Here is a 20,347-nt window from a genome sequence, read left to right as displayed (position 1 = left end):
TGTTTCACTTTTGAAAGTAAATCACGCCAGTGAAAGTGTATGATGCGCTTTTATGAACGAAATCTCTCACAAATAAAGATTTACGAGCGCTGTGCCCGTGAAGAATTGGGGATATTTCATTCTGAAAAGCCCCGTGGAAGATACAGCAAAGGGCAAAGCCTGTTATTGTTGCTGTTCTTTATGGTGTTGTTTTATTAACGGTGGTAAACCACTGAAGCCACAGTAGGTTATTTTACCCTATACTGTGTATGGACTGGGACTATAGTTTTAAACAAGTCCTGGAATTTTACAGTCTGAAAATGCTACTGGAATAAAGTTGCAATCAAGGTATTGCATAGGAGAATTATATCTAAACACCAAGATCCAAGTTAAAAAAGCAGATAGTGTGAGAATATTTTTCTCTAAAATGATCGCAGTTTGGTCACATTTATTTACAGCAAACAGACAAACACACAGCAAGTTTTCACAGTTTAATATAAAAAAGGTAGGTATTGAGATAGTGCCTCTAAAGGTTTTATCCATTAAGCAGTTGCATTTGATTTGAGTAACTGGTCATAACATAATCTGATGTGATCAGTTTTTTTTGTTGTCTTCTGTAGCAACGTTCATACCCTCTTCCCTCTGTCAGCTGAGCGATCCTGAAATACAGTCTGGACACCGTCTGTCAATAGATATTGTCGGTTGAAATTCTCACTCAGGAATTCCCTTCAACCAAGTCTCTGAGAGTCCACACGTGTCTCCCCAGGCCATCGCTAAAGCCCCACTCCGAGATGTCCAGAAGCTAAAACCACCAACACCGGGATACATATTCCCTTCCCCCCCAAAATCTACCATTTTCCTGGATACTGTTCATTTTTATTCGTCAGAGTGCGACATTGACTCTGGCAACGCGTCGTGCCCGTCAGAAGTTCGCCGGGCGCACCATCATGCTCGTCATGGTGCCCATCAGATTCGGACCCTTCCAGTAGTACCACTTGATGCCGTTGTAGCGGACCACGCTGGAGGAGCTCGGGTAATATATGCCGTTCAGGTTGGACGGACCGCAAGCCTCAAACCACCAACCTGGAAGCGGGAGTGTGACCGAGTTCAAGGGGAGAAAAAAGTCAGAATGAATTAAATTCAAGCCCATGAAATGTAACACCCAAATGCACAGCTGTAAGTCAGCAGTAACTTTATATTGGCACAGAGGGGGGAAATGAAATGCACTTTTTTTTGGACATTTACAAGGGGGGGGGGTGGGTAGAAATGTTTAACAAGATGCGTTAAAAGGACGGATAGATTGAGACGTGGGGGGGGGCGGGGTAGGAAGCTCTGCGTACCTCCAGAGGCGAGCTGGGCACACTTGCAGGTGCAGCGGTCGTTGTCTCTGTCCTTGGTGCTGAACTGGGTGCCGGTGTGGGAGAGGCTGCTGGTTCGTCCAGCTGTGCCACTGAAGCCCTCGGCGTGAAGGCTGCAGTTTTTGGGAGAGCGGCGAAAGAGCAAAGGATTTCAGCGGAGGGAAGAGAAGAGAAGCTCAGCCCACGGGGCAACCTTCATTATTTAACGCTGCATTGGGCAACTCTGCTTGTTGGCAGCTCCGCGTGAGCTGTCACAGCCTCGGAAGAAGCCTTTCTTTTTCTGAAATCATCTAAAAGGAGGGCAAGACCCAATGCTCTCTACTGCAGATCCGTCTTGTTGTGGAGCTGAGCCTTGTGCAATATTACATTCATTGTTATTTCACGATCACAGATAATAAAGATAAATGAAAAGTAATCAAAGAATAACCAGTTATAACCACCTGTAAACCATAGCCTGTTTAATATGTGTACAATACTTTTTAACCCCCCCCCCCCCCCCCCCCCCTCTCCGAAGGTTCCTATTGTTACCGAGCATCAAGACAAAAACTAACATAAAAGAACTGCTCATTATTTTTTCCTCCATGCGGCGCTTTTTGAAAACAACCCAAACAGTGTGAACGGGTTCTCTGCACAAGTTGAATTGATTCGCTCAATTAAATATATACAGCGTCCCCCAGCAATGGTTTGTGTGTGTGTGTGTGTGTGTGTGTGTGTGTGCGTGTGACTGTGTGTTGAAGGGGGTGGAAGAGGAGGTCAGCCCTGCTGACTGGCCTCTCCCCGGCCCTGCCATTCTGTCTAGTTAGTACCGGACTCTCCCCCTGAGTTATGTGACCCCGCTCCGGAGCCCGGGGGCCACGCTGTCTGTGATGACTAAATGAAGGATCCTCCTCTTGAATTTGTAAGTTCACAAAGGCAGGGCAACACATCATGAGGTGCAGCGAGGGAGGAGGGGAGGAGGGGGGAGAGAGAGATAATGGAATAGCAGAGCGGCTGGAAGAAACACATGAGAGGATATTTATGTTGGAGAAATGTGGAGGGAAATTAAAACCTATCAAATTAGACAAGATGGCGAACCACAGGCTACATGATATCCTATTGGAGCCAGCTCTTCTTACTCTGCACAACTTTTGCATTAGCCATGACTTCCAGACGTATTAGTTCCGCTATTCCGCCGATACCGCAGACGAATCCTTTTCATAGTGACTGTCTTCTGATATTTGTTAATGTATCCTTTTAATGACAAATGTACTGTTACATTAAAAGGGATGCCATTTGGTTTTACTCAGACATGGGGCCACCTCCAGTAGAAAGTGGTCTTCCACGCTGCTTAGTAATGTATGAATAATGTTGCGAGACCTCCAATGTGGGCTTTAGGGAGCACGCTGGATGCGGCTGAGGAGGAGGATTGCTTTGGCTGGCAGGGCTGTGCAGCGCCACAGCTCTGGCTGGGGAGTTTTAATTTCAACACGCGGTATGAAGCCAGCACCTCTAGCATGCTAGTAAAAAGCTGGTCCATATTGAACTAGTTACAACGGAACATGATCTCAGAGGTAGCCGAGCTTCAGAGGTGATTATATTCATTCAGGTGCTTCACCTCACGCAGCGTAGCCCTGCAGGCGCAACCGTGAAACATTCAGGTTCATCGCGCTAATTATGCAGAACAAGCTCGGGCGAATGCAATTTGCTGCACTATTAGGGGTCTTTGGAAAAAGCACACGCCCACATATGATTATGATTTGTCATCTCTCAAGAGCGTCGATCTCCATAAACGTTCACAAAACGCGGGTAAATACCTGTTTATATGAAATCCAGCAAACTTATTTTATTGCTGTTTTATAGCCCGGCTTCAGCACACCCGCGCATAATCTTGTTAGCGATTGCAAGGTTACCGAGGAGCTTGGTTTGAGTTGTCAGTTCCTGGCGGGGGGGGGGGGGAAGGTATTACAGAGCATTCTTGTAATACTCCAGTGGAGGTAGCCACAGTGAAGGTAGAAGAAAAATGGAGCCAGACAACAGTGGCTGCGTGCCTTCCGCCGAGCTCATCATCATTTTGAATGATGACAAAATCGAAGTGTCGATAGCGGCTTCTAATCTGTCGTGATATTCAGAGCGTTACACCCGGAGGGAAGGCGGCGATAGAACGGGTGTTACTGCATCGCAATTATGCATTTCACATTAGAAGGCCTCTTCATGAAACACTCAAATAAAGCACCGTCATTATAGTCCCGTTCGCGTCTGATTTCTGACAAAGGGAAATCATTTAGTTGGGAGACCCGAGTGTACATCAAGTGTTCTAGTTCATCATTCCGTAATATACTGAGATATGCGCAACACTTTGGGATAATAGGATGATTTAATAAGCAAAATAGTCAGTTTTGATCTCAGCGTTATACTTCCTATGCAGGAATGAAGCCTGCAGTAAATGAATTAACGTGACGAGTGACGCCGGTATACCTGTAGCTGTTGTCCTCTCCCTCGATGTAGAAGCGGTCGTAGTGTGAGAACGCTTCGTTCCCCTCTCTGTCTTTCAGCTGCACATGCAGACTGTATTCTTGGGAGCTGGTCAGCTTGTGGATGATTTCATTCCCCAGCCAGTGTTCCCCAGACGGCTCTCCAAAGCCCTGGATTAGACACACAGACGGAGAAACAATAGAACAAGAAACTATTCTAACAAGGGGGTTGTTTTCATTACCGGGGACCTGCCAAGTGTTTCTGTAGTTCTTATGAAAAGGACCCTGAACTTAAGAAGTCACATTTATCATTGTGATGGAGTTAGAGAAATACTCCACTCCTAGAGCGATGGGCCAGTCAACTGAGACTTTAATTTGACCGTAATATCCTACAAAAAATGTTCAATGTGTGCAACCGACACTTGAAGTTAAACAATAAACTGGCTTTGGGGACATATTAAGGGGTGGGAAGGTACAGAAAAGTCAGGTTTGAAATGTACCTTTGTTTGCATACCGAACCTAATGGGAGTTATTCATTTCACTCTTTAAATTGAGTTGTATGAACACTGTAATAGGTCTAATTTCATTTATTGGTTCATTTACTGCAATCGACAGCTGTACGGTTTTCACAGCAGTGTTTATTGATCGAGACCCCGGACGGTTATGCCTGTGGGAGGTTTTGAGTGTTGTTTGATTTGAGCATTCTCCACTGCCATCATCCAAACAAGAATTTTATGAATATGTTTTTGTATGAGTTATATTCAGTCCTCCAGAAGAGTTCAGAGATGAGCATTGAAGCTGTTTTGGCAGCTTTACATTCATTTTATCAACTATTTGTACATTAGACAGTGTGGGTTTTGGAATATAAAGGAAAAGGTACAAGAGAGAAGTCAAGGACTTACCTCTGCACCGGGAGTCAATGTTAGATGGTGACAGGGTGAAGGAAATGAAATATCGGCTCGGCCTGTATTTATTTTTCTTCTCTTCTATAATTTCACTTGAAACAGTTGTTGAGCATTAGATAATGCTCAAAACATTTGTCAAGTATTTAATTTACACAGAAGTATGAAAAATAGGGTGAGGTTATTTGATACAGATCATTTACTTATTGGATTATCAGAGAACATTCTATATTGTGATATAAAGTTATCAAGATATGAAATGGCCTGTAGCACAGCCCGGCCCTATATCACGCATGCGTTGTTCAGTCTAACAGAAGAACGTCTTCTCCTTGTTTACCTCCTCATCCTCAGTCGTCAGCGAGAGTGCATAAATACTCAGAGCCTCGGTGCATCCATCATTTGACCGGCAAGGCCCGGGTGCAACACTTGATCAGCACTGCCCACAGTTTCTGAAGTTATGGAGTGTGGGCGGAGGCAGTGAAGCATTTTAGTACACACGTTATTATTATGCCAACTACAGGGCCCCTGTGCTCCCACGCCCCAACTGGAACCAACATATTTATCATCCACTTGTAAAAATATTGTTCTTGAAAGAGTTTTTTCTTTCTTTTTTTTTGTCTCTCTCCTTCTGTTTGCAGTCACGGTCTTCTCTCCATTCTATTTTCAGTCGGAGCTGCAGCAGCAACTGATTTGTTGGCGTGGGGTTCGGAGACAAGATTGCTACTCCGCTCAATCCCAAACTAGCCTCTCTCATTTGCTCTGTGTGTCACTTTACACGGTCGGAAAAAAGGCCGGCTAGCATATGTTGTTTTCTCTCTTATCGCGCCAACGGAACATTGATTCGATTGAGAAATCTTTGTGATGAGGTTCAGAGAAAAAAAGCATCATCTTATTGCAAGTCCAAAACAAAACAACAAAGCCAAAGGTGTTTAAACATGCTTGACAACTTCACAGTCTCTCGTGTACAATTTTATTAGATCCAGTTTGCTGTTACTTTCATCGCTGCACAAGCATTCCCTTACGAACGCTATTGGGATTAAGGATAGGTACAAACCGTAGTGCTCTGTGTCATTGAAGTGCATGACGTGTGTGTGTGTATGTGTGTATGTGTGTAAGCGTGTGTGTGTATATGGGTGTGTGGGAGTATGACGGGGAGAGGGAAAGAGAGCAGGTGCAATAACATGGGGGTTGGTGGAGCACACGAGGGCCGGCCAAACACAACAACCGCAGGTCACCTGGGATCACAGGCTAGCCGGTATCCCACGCCTCTCAGTGCCAAATCACCCATGGACGGTTATTGGAACCTCCTGTCCAGTCCCGCAACACCGATCCGTACCGCCCTGTGCTGATAAGGGTGCACTTTAACCCCACACAACTCACCATTTTGTAGTCCGTCCACCCGCGGTGGAAGTTCACCGAGCCGTTTCTCCGATGCTGCAGCACGGTCCACCCACCGCCTCTAGTCGTCATGTCGCAGAACACCTGTGGAAGTGAAGGCGAAACACAAGAGGCTTTTATTCCCTGTGGCTGGATAACAACATGATTGCATTTTTTTTGTTGTCCTCATCAAACCAGGAAGCTATTTTTATCTTTAAAGGCGCAATAATTGATTGTTTCTGCCACAAGTAGACACAACGTTGCCATATTATCACCTATAACCACCATTCTATTTTTGCCACAATCATTTTACGCATTCACCAGATACACAGCATTATTTCGGAGTTGTGTTTCGAGCCACGTTGGCAAGTGTGAGTCCAATACTCAGCCTCCCTTGATCTCCACAGCTGCTGTGGGAAATATCGGGCTCTGTCGCGGCCAAAATGCCCCGCTGCGTTAACCAGCTTACAGTTGATTGCGTGGTAGGTATAGCAGAGCCTGTTCACGAGCAAACAACTTCCTGCTGCTATAAGAAACAAGGTTGATGAAACTGAACCAACACAGTACATTTTTAGGGGGTGAAAAAAACAAAACAGTGAGCAGGGAGGAGACAAAGTCGGAGGAGAACTGCAGAGTTCTCTTCATTACTGAAGATGACACCTTTCGTAATGGTATTTCCCAGCTGGGGAGGAAAGTGAGGGTTGAGGAGGAGACATCTTGGTTTCTGGCTCCGTATATTGTTTTCTTTCTTACTTGGCTTCACATTTTGCAATATATTATAACAATAGATATGTTTGGGAGACCACAAAGGACTGGGTTGCACTCATTAATCTAGTGACAGAACTGGAAATGTAGACTTGTTTAGGGACTTGTTTTACATATGTGAGGTGTTTGACTGGACATATTCCAGCTCCTCATGTGTCGTGATGACATGACTGTGATTTTGATTTTTGATTTTTTTTCCCATGGGTGGTAAGATTAGGTCCTTTTTAGTTGAACAAGTGTATTCAGTGTGCATACTTCAAGGCTACTCGAATTGTAGGGCTGGGCAATAATTCAATATGATAATTTACTGTCTTTCAATGGAGGCATGTGCAATCATATAGAGATATTGTGATACACAATTAAGCTGTGTAAAATGATAATAACAAGCACATACTAACTCAAATGTCTCTAAGTATTTCGTTCACACAGGAGTAGGCCTATACATACATATTTGTTAGCATATGGATTCATATAGAGTGCTCATTTATTGAAGTACCTTAAAACATGCTGTATCGTGATATATATATCATTTTGGAGATATGAAATGAGAATATTTTGGCCTATCGTCAGTGACACTTCTGACTCGATTACAACCTGCAATGTGGTCAATTACCGATCAGACAAAATGGATTCACTTGGCTGGTTGCCTGAATGTTGTCCACCATGCAGACCACCCTGACCCGTCTCGAGAGTCAGGCAGACGGCATCCCAAGGGGGTCTCTCTATGTCGACGACTCGAGTGGCTATTTTCTGCTAGAAATGTAATGAAAAGTTTCCAGCACTTTCCCAGAATAGGAAAGCTACATCGGGGTCAAAAGGCACTCAGGTCCTTGACCTCTGGAAGCAGAGGAGACTGGCAACATGCCGCGCGTATTCTCTGGCACATTAAGCTAATGTTCTGGCCTTAAAGGCATCGCACACTGAATACAAAAAACAGGATCTTGAACTAGATTAAGTTAAGCCTTTTCCCAAATGTGGCCGTTATTCTGATTCAGACCAGATCCATATTTAATACTCCGTTCAATTATTATTAGCCAAGGAGTCAGTTAGGGACAAACCCATTAGAATAAAATGCAAAAATCCAGACAATTTAAGCAGTATTTAGCATTTTTTTCATTTCATATTATGCTGGGGACACAGTTGTTGAATCACAATGTGTGCTTAGAGAGGAGCCCTAATGTGTTTAATGTTATGAGCCTTTAGCATAATCTAGCTCTCAAAAGCATGCACAACAGAGTTGTGAAATCCAAACTATTCATTATTTGGTTTGTAAACACCATCATTATTCACAGCCCCGGTGATTAAAAGATACATAGATGGATGCGTTCCACAAATTATGTGTATGCTTTTTGTCCCTTGTTCAGCTGAGAACGCCCGCTCTCTGCTTTGAAAACAGGGCAATTTGTATCTGCCCCACTTTTTTCACGCAGCCACCCAGATTGCCAGCCCACATTGGAATTCAGATGGCAGAGATTGAAAGCAGCGAGGATTTGGGGAGCACTATAACTTGCATCGGTGGAAATGCACATTGGCCCTAGTTGGCAGGAAACACATGGCACCAGTGCCCAACACCTGGCTGCCTTGCCCACAGGAAATGAAGAGGAAGAACAGGGGAAAACACAGGCGGTCGGAGATGGTGCCAAACCAGCAAAGTAGACTGAAAGTAATAAATAACACACACACACATGCATACAAAAAAAAACTGTTTCACTGCTGTCTATCTTTTTCTGTGGTAACTCTTGAGAGTGAAGAAGCCAGCCAGGAATGCTAGCTCGTATTCAAAGAAGGGATAGCCTGCTGCTGGGGGCCACGGTTGAGTTAGCAAGGACGAGCCACTTCAGGTCAGCGGAGGTTCCTCGTAAGCTTCTCTGACTTTGCATTCAGCAGTGCACACACTCGCTCACCATGAAGCCCGTGGGGCATAACGCTCCTGTTGCTTATTATTTCAGCCCTCTGTAACCCAGCATGGCATTTCCATCCACCTCTTTACCCAAAGCCCCCCTTTACACATTACCATTATGTCGGACTATTTTTTTTCTTTCCAGTGTTTCCTGCGAAAAGCATTAATAAGCCCGTCAGAATGTCGTTATGTAGCGCGTGCGAGCTTGACGTTTACGCAGGCTGGGCAGAAAGATAAATGATCCCAGAGTTAAATACTGACAGACAAATGGGTAAAATGTCTAAACAAAAAAAAAAAAAGTCCCGTGTCACAGTCCGTTAGGTCATATTTGCAAGAAAAGGCCAACGACCTTTAGAGCCTCACTACCTTGACAGTGTGCGTAGAGTTAGGGAGGCGTATGCCGTATATTCCACTCTCCGTCGCTCCGGATCGCAGGATCTCCGCACAGTCCCTGAAGCTAAGCGGCTCCTCCTTGGGCGCTTTGACGATCTCTGCACAAAAACACGATGCAGACAATTTATTTACAGATGGCAACCTTGGCCCCGGGTTATAGCCTGCAATATCTGCAGCGCATGCATGCATGCACGCAGTGTGTCTGGGATTTGAAATACAAGCTGTTCTAGGTGATATTTTTCATTTAGTATTTAACTAAACCATAAATCTCATGCTCATTAATTTAAGTGCCGTAGATCTCATCTTTTGCCTAAATTAAATTCTGGTGTTTATCGATGCTTTAGTCTTTTTTTTTTTTTTTTTTTGCAGGAAGCAGGTAATGAATCATAGGAATGCAAATGTAATTGTGTGCTAAATACTAGCAAGTGAGAGCTCTGTCCTCTCTATTTCATATTGAGTATTATTTGTTAATCTCTGTTTGCACATGATGCAAAAACCAGCAAAATGCCTCAGCCTCACCGTTGCAGTGGTTGACCATAGCCAGCAGCTGCTGCACGGTGTCCGTGAGCACGGCCTGCTGCCTCTGTAGCAAGGTGCTGTTGAGCGTGGAGCTGACCAGTTCACCCTGCAGCTGACCGACCAGTCGACTCTGCCTCTCCACAAGCTGCTGAAGCTGCTGCTTCTCGCTCTGCATGCCCTGCAGCTCCTTCCCATACCGGGCCTCCAGCGCTAAGAGCCTCTGTTCCAGAAAACTACCGAAGAAGAAGCATTAAATCCCTGTGTGTGTGTGTGTGTGTGTGTGCTATTTACCTAAAAAGAGAAAAATGAAAACCGGAAGACATAATGCTATATCAAGAGTGTAAGATGCCTCTTGAATCTTACGGGTGGCAGAAGTGCATCTGTTCGACATTTACCTATCTCAGCGGAGGTTGCGCAAACTTGCACATTTACATGATGATGACTAATAGACATCGGCTTGACAGGCTCGTTGGGCTAACATCATAAAAACACCTGTACTGCAGCAGCAGATGGGCCTGCATGCTAAGCCTCTCGATCACAGCCATCAGGCAACAATCGTACCGTGTGTGTGCGTGTGTGTGTGTGTGTGTGTGTGTCTGTCTACGCAAGTGCCACACCCCCCACTTCCAAATGAAGATCATAAATCTCTGCAGCCTGATCTTTATGGCTCTGACTAACGACTGTGCAGCAGTTATTTATTGAAACAATCCAGCCACCCAGATTGAACAAGCTACTTTTCAGCCCCGTGCACACACGCACGACTGCTACACTAAACGTGTATCCTCGATCTCTCACTTTAGACAAGAGACTCGGCGTGTGGCCTCAAATGAAAGGCGGATCAATCCAAATCACTTTTAACATCACTTCAATTTCGTATTTGCCTTGTAGGGGGGGGGAGGAGTGTTACTCCATATAAAGTGGCAAAGCAAGCTCACAATTTGTTCTCCATTATGTGTGTTTTATTTTGAGGAGTATTCAAAGTGCAGCGGTAGACCGGCACAGCGATGTTTATACAGTAAGAGGGTTTGACAAAACAAACATGTTATTTTTGGATCACATTGCATCCTGGGCAATTAAACTGTTATGCTCATGACATTGTGCTATTTATTATTATTGAAATACATATTTGCTATTAGACCGCTCTTAACCCTCTCTCCGCAAAATGCTGCGCTTCCCGCCAATAGTATTTTACATGTAATGCTTGTGAAAACAAACATGTCTTTCAGCTCATTTTAGTTGGCAGTAGTTCAAAAAAACTGGGCCCCCGTCCCCTCCAGGATCAGCGGCAGTAGCCCCCCAGAAACCACCACGGGCCCCCTTTTTTTATTCCACAGCTGCTTGGCAGCAAATCTGCGTTGACTTTTTCTAATTCGATGCGCCGCCTCACGGTGTTTACTTGTGAAGAGGTGTACATTTATTTGCATTGAAGGACGAGGGCCAAAACGGGGCCATGAGCAGGGCCCAGATGTGCAACAGGTGTTTTGGAGCCGGGGCACTGTGTTCCACCATGTCACACTTTGTACAGATGGATGGAAGGATAAACACTCAGATATACAGAGAGAGAAAACACCGGCTCCCTCTCACACCGCCCAACGCCCCCCGTCCCTAACCTCTGCAGGCCCTAAGTTGACGTTGTGTTTCTAGAGAGAAGAATGGGAAACCCCTCCTAGCACGCACGGCCTATTCACTGGCAAACACGCACACACACACACGCTTATACAATGCACATTATGTTGTTGTTAAGTGCCCTGTTTGTCAGGGTAATTCAACATATTCTCTTCTGGTATTTTGATGAAATGGACTGGTTTTATACAAGTGCATGTACATTATTTTACGCCGTTGAAGGTCTTTTATATTTGCCACCGAAAGTCAAATAGCTTTTTTCCTGAGAAAACATTCTTTGGTGCTCATAAGGAGAAATGTGTGAAATGTTTCCTACAGCAACCACGGCAGCTCATTTGGGATCAGTAAAGGAAAAGCAGCGGCCAAACGGACCAAGAAAATAGCGCAATCTACAGTAACCGAAGACTCCATGTAGAAGCTATCTGACATTGAGGTTAGCATAGCTCTTGACTGACGGGGAGGGGGATTTTCTGGAAAGTGATGTTCAAATCGAGAAAATAAGTGTCTCGTAAATTACTACTTACGGTCCATAATGGATTTGAAAATGAAGTTCCTGTACACGGTAAAAAAAAATAAAATAAAATCCTGGAAGTCTTGCAGTGCCTAAAGAACAATCTTTTGAAGCGCGTTTTCACCTGTTTTTGTCAGCGAGGCGTGAGATCTCTTGAGTCTGCAGGAGGATATGTTTCTCCAGCCGGTTAGTGAAGAGCGAGTACTCGAGCAGCTGTATCTCCAGGCGACTTGTCTGGTTTAACACCTATAGATTGATGACAACAGAATAAAAACTCTATCACAGTATGTGCAGTGTTGAAGAATGGATGAGAGAGGTGACAGGCTGATTGACTTGAAGGGGATGGGGGGGGGGGGGGGGGGGGGGGGGGGGCTGTAAAGCACCCTGGGGGATAAACAATGTCGCGCAGAACATCACGAGGCCCATAATGCTTCACTCTTTGATCTTACAATGAAAACTGAGCAAGAATTACCTCACTTGCACCTGTGACATGTTTTTGAAGTTGCAAATGAAACAAAAAAACTTTTAAACCAAAGCAGCTCCGACATTTGTACAGGTTTTAGTTTCACATCGACTCTGATAAGAGCAAAAGAAAGCATGCGGACCAAAACAGCCCAATCTGTAATAACAGCTCTGTGGTATGACTGAAGACACATCTGTGTTGTGCTGCTGAGCTTTATGTTTTAATTGGCTTGTTGTCAGACGCCGAGCTCTATTCACTGTGTCAATCAGAGCCTGTGGAACCGAATACCAGCTGTTTAAAAAAGCGGCTGCCGCCACCTTTGGGCACGGCTTCTCGGTGGGTTACATCTGATTTACATTTAATTTAGCTATCCGCCAAGTGTTTCGCAAGTAACATCATTTGTTTTTGCATGGGTGTGACCCTTCCCCCCCCCCACACACACACACACACAGTTGTTCATTTGGATTGGTTTGGCACTGGCATCACTCAAACGCTTCCCGATGGGCTCACCTGGGTCTCAACGTCTGTCAGTTTGCGGGTCTGCTCCGCCGATTGGCTGAGGAGGTTGGTTCCCATTTGTAGCATGGCAGCTGTCTGGGTGTGCACCGCAGTCCTTTTCATTTCCTCCATCCCAGAGCGCACATTCTCCTGGATGAAGTTCTCCAGCTGTACGGGGGAACAAGCCGACTCTGAGGGTATTATACTGCATGTCAGATTCCTTCGTTTCATCGTGGCGATAATCATATTTTAGAAGGTAATGCATTCGCTGACAGCTTGATGCAGTGTGAAAGTAGCAGCCCTACAGTCATCTGTCTTTTTCTAGGTGCTGTGATGGAGTCATAGATTACAGCACCCCTATGGCACCGACGGTGTCTTGCCACCATCTTTCTATCCGCAGGTGTACCTCAGGCAAATACTAACCAGCACATTAATACAATTTAGCACTCTACAGGAGTTTCATTTCAGAAAGAGCAGTGCTGATATACACCAACAGGCCGACGTTATATTCATGTGCAGGACTTCAGGGATAGTCGCCTCCACTCTAATCAATCACAAGGTCAGATAAAGAAGCATTTGGGGAAACCCATCATGTGTTGCAGAGGGAGTAAAAATCCTTCTTGCTCCAATAAATAGATTTTCTTATTAATGTCGGTTTCAGCAAACGGAATCTGGAAGACAAATTCGTGCCTTCAATGCCGTGAACGATGGGAATTTGTTTGACGTTTAACGGGCAATGGCCTGTGCATTGCAATAACGCAAAGTAGAATATCGACCTGGAGAACATTAATATTAACATTATGACTTTTGTGGGGATGACAGATCAGACTTGACTCGTTAAACCACACGACTGGAAAATGAAGTCTTTTGAGAAAGCTTTCAGAAGTATCCGGCTAATGAGTGGTGATTCAGATGAGACTACGATTGTTGGCACAGGAGAGGGCTTTTCTATATGTTATGTAGTTTTAAAATACTGATCTAAGTGGGTAAATAGATAAATCTGCAATTAAATAGTTTGGGGCTTCACTAAAACATCGCTTTTCTACCTTTGTGAAAAAATACGAAACTAATATATACATGGATATATACATTTACTGAACTAACAAATTACCAAGAAGTTAAACAATAACTTAAATACCACTATTTAATGTCCAGGTATTTGAGTCAGTATCGGCCCGGTGTGTATATATATCTGCATCAGTGTTGTTGCATCTCTCTTACTTCCTCTTGATCTCTCTCACTATCTCCCTCTTTGATTCAAACTGTCCCTCGTCCTCCGCCGTGCTCTATAAATACATTTCTCACATTTAGCTACTTAAGGACAACTGAGACAGCAGAAAAAAGCCCTCCGTAACGAAGGTTACGGAGAGATTACAAAGCGGATTATAGCCAGCTCCAAAGGAAGAACCAGAGATCCCTGCCCCATAATCAGCCTATTTATTGAAGCTGCCATCAGTGACAGAACTCAATCCAGAGCTCTTGGTACTCTTGGTCCCACAGCCAAATGCATTAATTGCAGCTCTGTTCCATGCTGCTCTCGGGCCGCCAGATAAATCACATTTGGAACGGAGCATAATACTGTCTTATTGTGTCTAAGAGTCTAACAGTGCTGAGAAAATCATGGCAGTTGTGTCACTTGATACCATAATGGTCGAGCCAATAGACACATTAGTTCTCAGTTACTATTGTAGAGCAGAGGGCGAAGTAGGATGGCTTGTGAGGAACAGGAACGATTATGTTTCCATGAAAATGGCGACTTTATTGATATATAAATCCTCTTTTCACCAGAGATAAATGTATTCTTGGCCTTTGGTTTGTATTTGGATGTCTGCCTCAACCCCAATACAATATACACAGAAAATTAATTTTGGTGTTGATGCCCACAGCGTTTTATAATGACATTTACAAAAATTAAAAATCAAGCTCCCTGATACTATGGGCTCATCCACAAATTGAAACTTTAATTGAAAGTTGCTGTTGAACAAATTTGTCCTTTTGAAAATGGTTGACAGGGTGTTCTGTAGATTATCCAAAGTAACCAGGATATTGCTCTTGGAAACAGATGTTCCTGATTATTATTTCTTTGTTTCATCAAAGGACGGTGACGTTGGTCTAGCCACCGCGTTTAGTCCGAACAAAAACGTGGACGCTTCTGCCACGAAATTCCGTGCAGGCATTCAAGATCTCCACAGGAACTCTAATGACGTTTTTTTGATCCCTGACATTTTATCTTGTGCCACCAGTAAAACCTGTCCAAGTAAAACAGCTCAACAGTTACAGATGGATCGGGACCATTTCTCCGGATTTCATGATGCGTCACAATGACTTTGGTTATACCCGGGGAACTTTTGCTCTGGCGCCATCATTTTAGATTTGCTGATGTTATCGTGCTAGCCCAAAGAAACTAAGATGGTCAACATGGTTCAAGTTATGGAGGAACGGAAAACAAGCGTTAAGAATAACCAGATCGTCTTCTTGCTGATGGTCTCCTTTACTTTACAGATAAGAGGCATCAATATTACATTAAGATTATAACAAAACTAGCTGAAATTAAGTGAAGAATCTAAAATATTCCAACATTACCACAACAGTCTGCTCTCCGTGCAAAAAGGGCGTCCTGCCCTCCCCGTTTGTTTCTCTCCCAAGTCGGTACGCGTGCATGCGCCTGTTATGTGCAGGTTGAGACTAATAAAACACCATACTCAATGCTTAACGTGCATGTATGTACGTAGCACTCTGCAGCTGTATATTTTATAAAGCAAAGGGAGGAGGGTGGGGACGGAGAGAACATGAGAGCTTCCGAGTTGTTCGCCACTGATTTTGAAAGTGTGGACAGGGAGAGACGGACCGTAACATGTCAAATGTGATTTGATGTTGCAGCTGGCTGCAATGTAGCTGATTTTATTCATGTTAAAACTGTTCGGTGATTTAATTTACTGTAAACAAATGCATTGTTTTGTCAGTACATTATTTCCCTCTGAAATGAAGTAGAGTAGAACGTTGCATAACATTTGTGCAGTACTTGATTACATGTACTGTCAAGTCAAAGGCCAGAGAATGAGAATGTTCAAAAAAGGGGTGTTGAAAAAATTATGAGACGATTGAATAATGTTAGTTATGTCACCATAAAGGTTACTTACTTACTCTATGAAACATTACTGGGCCAGGAATTCGGGTCACCTGAGGGTAGCCCAGCCACCTTGATCTCTATGCAATATTTCTGCATTAGCATAATCCACACAGCCTCTTAGAAGCACTAACAAAAGCACGCTTCCATTCTTTTTGACAATCCCTCAGGGCAGCAGAATGTTAAAGGGACTCGGTGGGGGGGGGGGGGCTGTGTTTGGGGTTAGAACAAAAGAAAACAAACACTAGTGTCTTCTCGGAAACACCAAAGGAGGAATCTGGAACGTTGATACAGTCCTGTTGCTCGTCCACTTGGAGATTCCTCAGCGGAACATGCTGGATTAGTGTGTGTGTGTGTGTGTGCGCTCCTAGAGTCTGTGCGTGCTGGTGTGTTTTCCTTCAAGGGGTTTTGGGTTGAAGGCTCACAGTAAGGGTCATATTGTCCCAGGGGAGCCTTCAGTGAGTTTCACAGACCAACCGACACACAATTGCCACGTTTCAAGCTCTTCCGCATACCAAAATGTCTCCCCAAACTTATGCAGATAAGGCTTAATGAGCTCCACAAGGTGCTGAAAAGGCTTTGCCATCTGGAGGTCAGAGGTCAGCATATCCTCGTGCATTTCTAAAAGAGGCTCTCTCGGGTCTCGCCGTGTTTATGAGGAAATCCCACCTTACAGTGCGATCGTCTATGCATCACTGTGGCCCGGGTGGAGGTGACTTGTTGAAAGGCTGGATCTTTTGTGATCCAGATGTTGTGTGGAGGAAGTTTGGCAACAGAGCATGATATGCGTCAGCAGACCTTTTGCTATGGATGGAGAAATTAAAAACTGCATCTCCTCCACGGCCTCACGTATCGCAGCGCTGGTGGAGAAGGGAGTGAGAGACGGGAGGCAATTTGCTGCAAAGGATACGACCAAGATGAGTGCGATATGTGATGTTTTGCAGACTGTACGCATTAATAATATACTGTACACATGGGGGAAAAGTGTGTGCACTATCTCTTCCCCACACAGTCTCTCAAAGCACACATGCACACACTCGTTTGGCCTCTTGGGATGCTTCCCATGGAAGCTAGGTGTCCTGTTCATAGACATCAGACAGAGTGTGCACGTGGGATTCGTGTGTGTGTGTGTGTGTGTGTGTGCGTGACGAGAGAGCGTGAGCAAGACAGATGGAAGAGTTTGAGATCTGGTGGTCGGCAAGTCAAGGTGTGATATGGGACACATTCATCATCCCGGAGTGGTCCAGATATGGAAGGAGAGGAACGGGTTGTCAAAAAAAAGGAGACAGGAAAGGAAACGCAGTCAACCTTATGGCGAGAGTGGGGTGGGACAGCAGCACGGGGGGGGAGAGCCGTGGCATTCTTAATACTCCATTTCCAAATCCTGAAACACAATCAACATGTTTGCTCTCAGCCCGCCAATCTAAACACTCGACACAAACCTTTATAATCGGCCTGAGGATTAGTGTATACCGTAACTATTCTGAGTGATGCAGACAAGAATGGAGAGACGGGTGGAGAGGGAGGGATGGCGTGTCAGTCAGTCTGTCATAGACAATGGCCCAACACTGTTTCTGTGCCCCGGATGACCTTAGCAATGAAAACACTATTGTGAGGCCACGTTTAATCGCATCATTTCATTTTAAGTCGGGTCATAATCCGAGCCAAATGGAACCGCAAAGGCCAACGGCCATGCTGAAATGTGTCTCCAGCAGATAAACTGAGGAACACATTTATATGATATACATTTATATGTCAGCTGAGTTTGAGTACACAAAGTTTTTCAGCTAACTTGTGCTTCCAAATGAGCCGAAACACGGGTCAAGTGTCTTTCTCCTCTCATATGCAACGGGGAGTTCTGGCTTCCCAGCGGTGTTAAACACAGACACACACACACACTCATGCACCAGGCGTTGACATGGTGCCAGATATGCATACAGCGAGCATCCAGGACATTTCCAGCTGAGCATTGAACTTAACAATAAATGAAAGCTCGTCAACAGATGTTATCAAGCGGCGCATTCCATGGACATCCCGTTCTTTTTTTTAGGCTAAAATGTGTGTCATGTGAAAAGAAGAAGAAGAAGAAGAGAGTGTGTACTTCAGAGGTGAAGTAAGAAGATGACGGAGGAGAAAGTCAACAGGGCAGAGACCTTACCTTCTGCAGCCACTGGGTGTTATTCTCCATGGCACTCTCCAGATTTACCAGCTTCCTCTCCTGCCAGGAGGGCCTCTCCGTTTGGGCCTTCAATTGGCTCGCGTCGGGCTCGGCGTCGGGCGGGGAGTCCCTCTGGAGGGTGTTGGTCACCTGGAAGTCCTTCAAGGGATGGCAGTGCTCCACCTCGGGCAGGATGAAGGTGTAGCTGCAGTGGCCGTGCTGCACTCGGTGCTGTTGGCGCTCTGAGCCGGTCGCGGTGGCCAGCAGGTGAGCCAGGTAGGCAAGGGTCAGGGCCAGCAGGGGGCCCATGTCAGGGGAGAGGGGAAGGGGAGGGAGGAGAGGGGAAGACGGAGGTCGCTCCCTCTGGCAGAGCAGAGAAGCGAGTCAGGTGAGTTGCCTCCTTTTGGTACTCTGTATCTCCTGTGTCTGTTTTTACGTCTTTATGTTAAAAAAGTCCCTCAAGACTCTGTCTCTGTCCTCCTCTTGTCTTCTTAGTCCAACTCGTGCTCCTGTTTCTGTCCCAGTTAGGGTCGGACATAAAACACACACACACAAACACACACAGGAAAGGGTTGATTGCCTTCTATTGTAACTCCCAACAATCCAGTCCAGGAAACCAACAGCCAGACGTCTCACTCACCATTTATCTCTCTCCTGAAAAGTGTCTTTCCTCACTGCCTTCTCTCAAGCAGCTCGAGTCCAAAGCGTTGGTCTGGAGGAAAAAAAGGGGAGAGGAGGGGGTCGTAGTGGAGAGTGGCCCGCTTCGGGATGTTGGCTGAAGTGGTAAGCTCTTAGTAAAGAGAGAGAGTGGCGTACCTCTTCAAACACACACACACACACACACGCAACTCCTTAGCACATAATTACTCAAACACCCTTCCCTCTTTCACTTTCTCCCTCCCTCTTACGGTACTCCTGTTTTTGCGGAGGTTAGAAGAGGAAGCTCCAAACATGCACACTGCTCACCACAAGAGCGGGAGCGAGGAACTCTCCTCTGACAACGTTTTGCTCCCTCCCTTCCACCGGCCCGTTCTTTTTTTCTCTGTCAATATCTCGTTTTCTCTCTCTGAAATGTAAGTGTGCTTTATTGGCATGACCATAGTTACTGATAGCATGGTACTGCAACAGACATTAAAATGTATTTTTTTAAAAGTACAATAAATAAATGAATACAATGATTCAGAATGTGAATGAAAAGGATTTCAAATACTCGAGGCTTTTCCAAAGTTCAGAAAAAAAGCTGAGATATGGTTGAAAGCTCTGGGGGGGGGGGGGGGGGGAAGCTGGTAAATTGCCTCGAGATTAAACTATTTCATGTGTCACCGTTTAGAATTAAGCTCAATTCTGAGACAAATGTTTTTCTCACTGCACCGTATACAGCACTGTATACTCTACACACTCAACATTATAAACTTTAATGCACTATAAAACTGCATTACCCGGCTACATAGTATGCACACAATATAAACTAAAAATGTTGTTGTTAAAGAAAGTTAGTGATGCAAGTTATAAAATGTAGTCTAGCAAGTAGTTTAACAATGCAATTTAATGGTAACGTTGAGAACCGTGAAAGGAAAGAGATGACAAAAGAACAGGACATTGGCTGTGCCATGCTTTGGCATCTTTTTCTGCTTTCATGGCAACGTCAGGTTTTCCCCAAAGTAGATATTGAGTTTAGTTACAGTCCGAGAGTGTATCTAATTGTTGGTATTGGAGTTTTATTTTGGTAAAGAACATGTTGGCTGCAGTGTAGCGCCCTGTGTTGCTCTGTCTCTACCTCTTGTTGTTGATTCTGCTTTGTCTGTGTCCAGCTCTCCGTTAGCGTTTTAATGAATGTATTTAGGTAAAGTGACCGTTGTGGTACCGCAGCTTTTGTGTTCCGTATAACTCGTGTTTTTAAGAGGAGAACATGTTTTTGGAACATGTTCGTTGTCTGAGCTGCAAGACTCTGGGTGGGAGTTTCCTATGGCGAAATCTGACTGATGTCTAAGCACCTTTCTTCAAGCCTGTATAGCGCTGGCGATCAGCTGTTAAACCTCTTTACAACATTCAGCATTTGGAAGGAACCATGTTGCTGTGAAGTTTCTATTTCAGTCAAACACACGTTGATCGAGGCAATTTAATTATTTATTCTCATTGAAAACAATTCAGTGCCCACCCACACGCACACAGATGCACCAATTCAATTTCCGGAACCAGCATCGTCAATCAGCACCAAAATATCCACACCCCTTGAAGAATTAACAAGAACTTGTCACCAAATAATGAAACAAGTCAAAACCACCAAGACCATAGATAATGATTTACACTTAATCCGTCACTTG

General features: G+C 44.7%; 1 protein-coding gene across 1 annotated transcript; it reads right to left on the bottom strand.

Annotated features, from left to right (window-relative positions):
* Positions 1-463: 463 nt before the first annotated feature.
* On the bottom strand, positions 464-18,332 carry angpt2b (angiopoietin 2b; the record flags this gene model as incomplete). The annotated part of the gene is made up of 9 exons (XM_079176669.1): positions 464-1,062; positions 1,320-1,450; positions 3,792-3,958; positions 6,070-6,171; positions 9,098-9,222; positions 9,644-9,876; positions 11,902-12,023; positions 12,751-12,906; positions 18,024-18,332. The coding sequence occupies 9 exons, from the start codon at positions 18,330-18,332 to the stop codon at positions 902-904; spliced, it is 1,506 nt and encodes a 501-aa protein (XP_079032795.1). The 3' UTR covers positions 464-901.
* Between the last annotated feature and the right edge of the window lie 2,015 nt (positions 18,333-20,347).

This window comes from Pholis gunnellus (assembly GCF_910591455.1).
Source record: "Pholis gunnellus genome assembly, chromosome: 16".
NCBI classification, from domain to species: Eukaryota; Metazoa; Chordata; class Actinopteri; order Perciformes; family Pholidae; genus Pholis; species Pholis gunnellus.
Note: the sequence above shows the minus strand (reverse complement) of the source record. Positions and strands in the feature narration are given on the sequence as shown.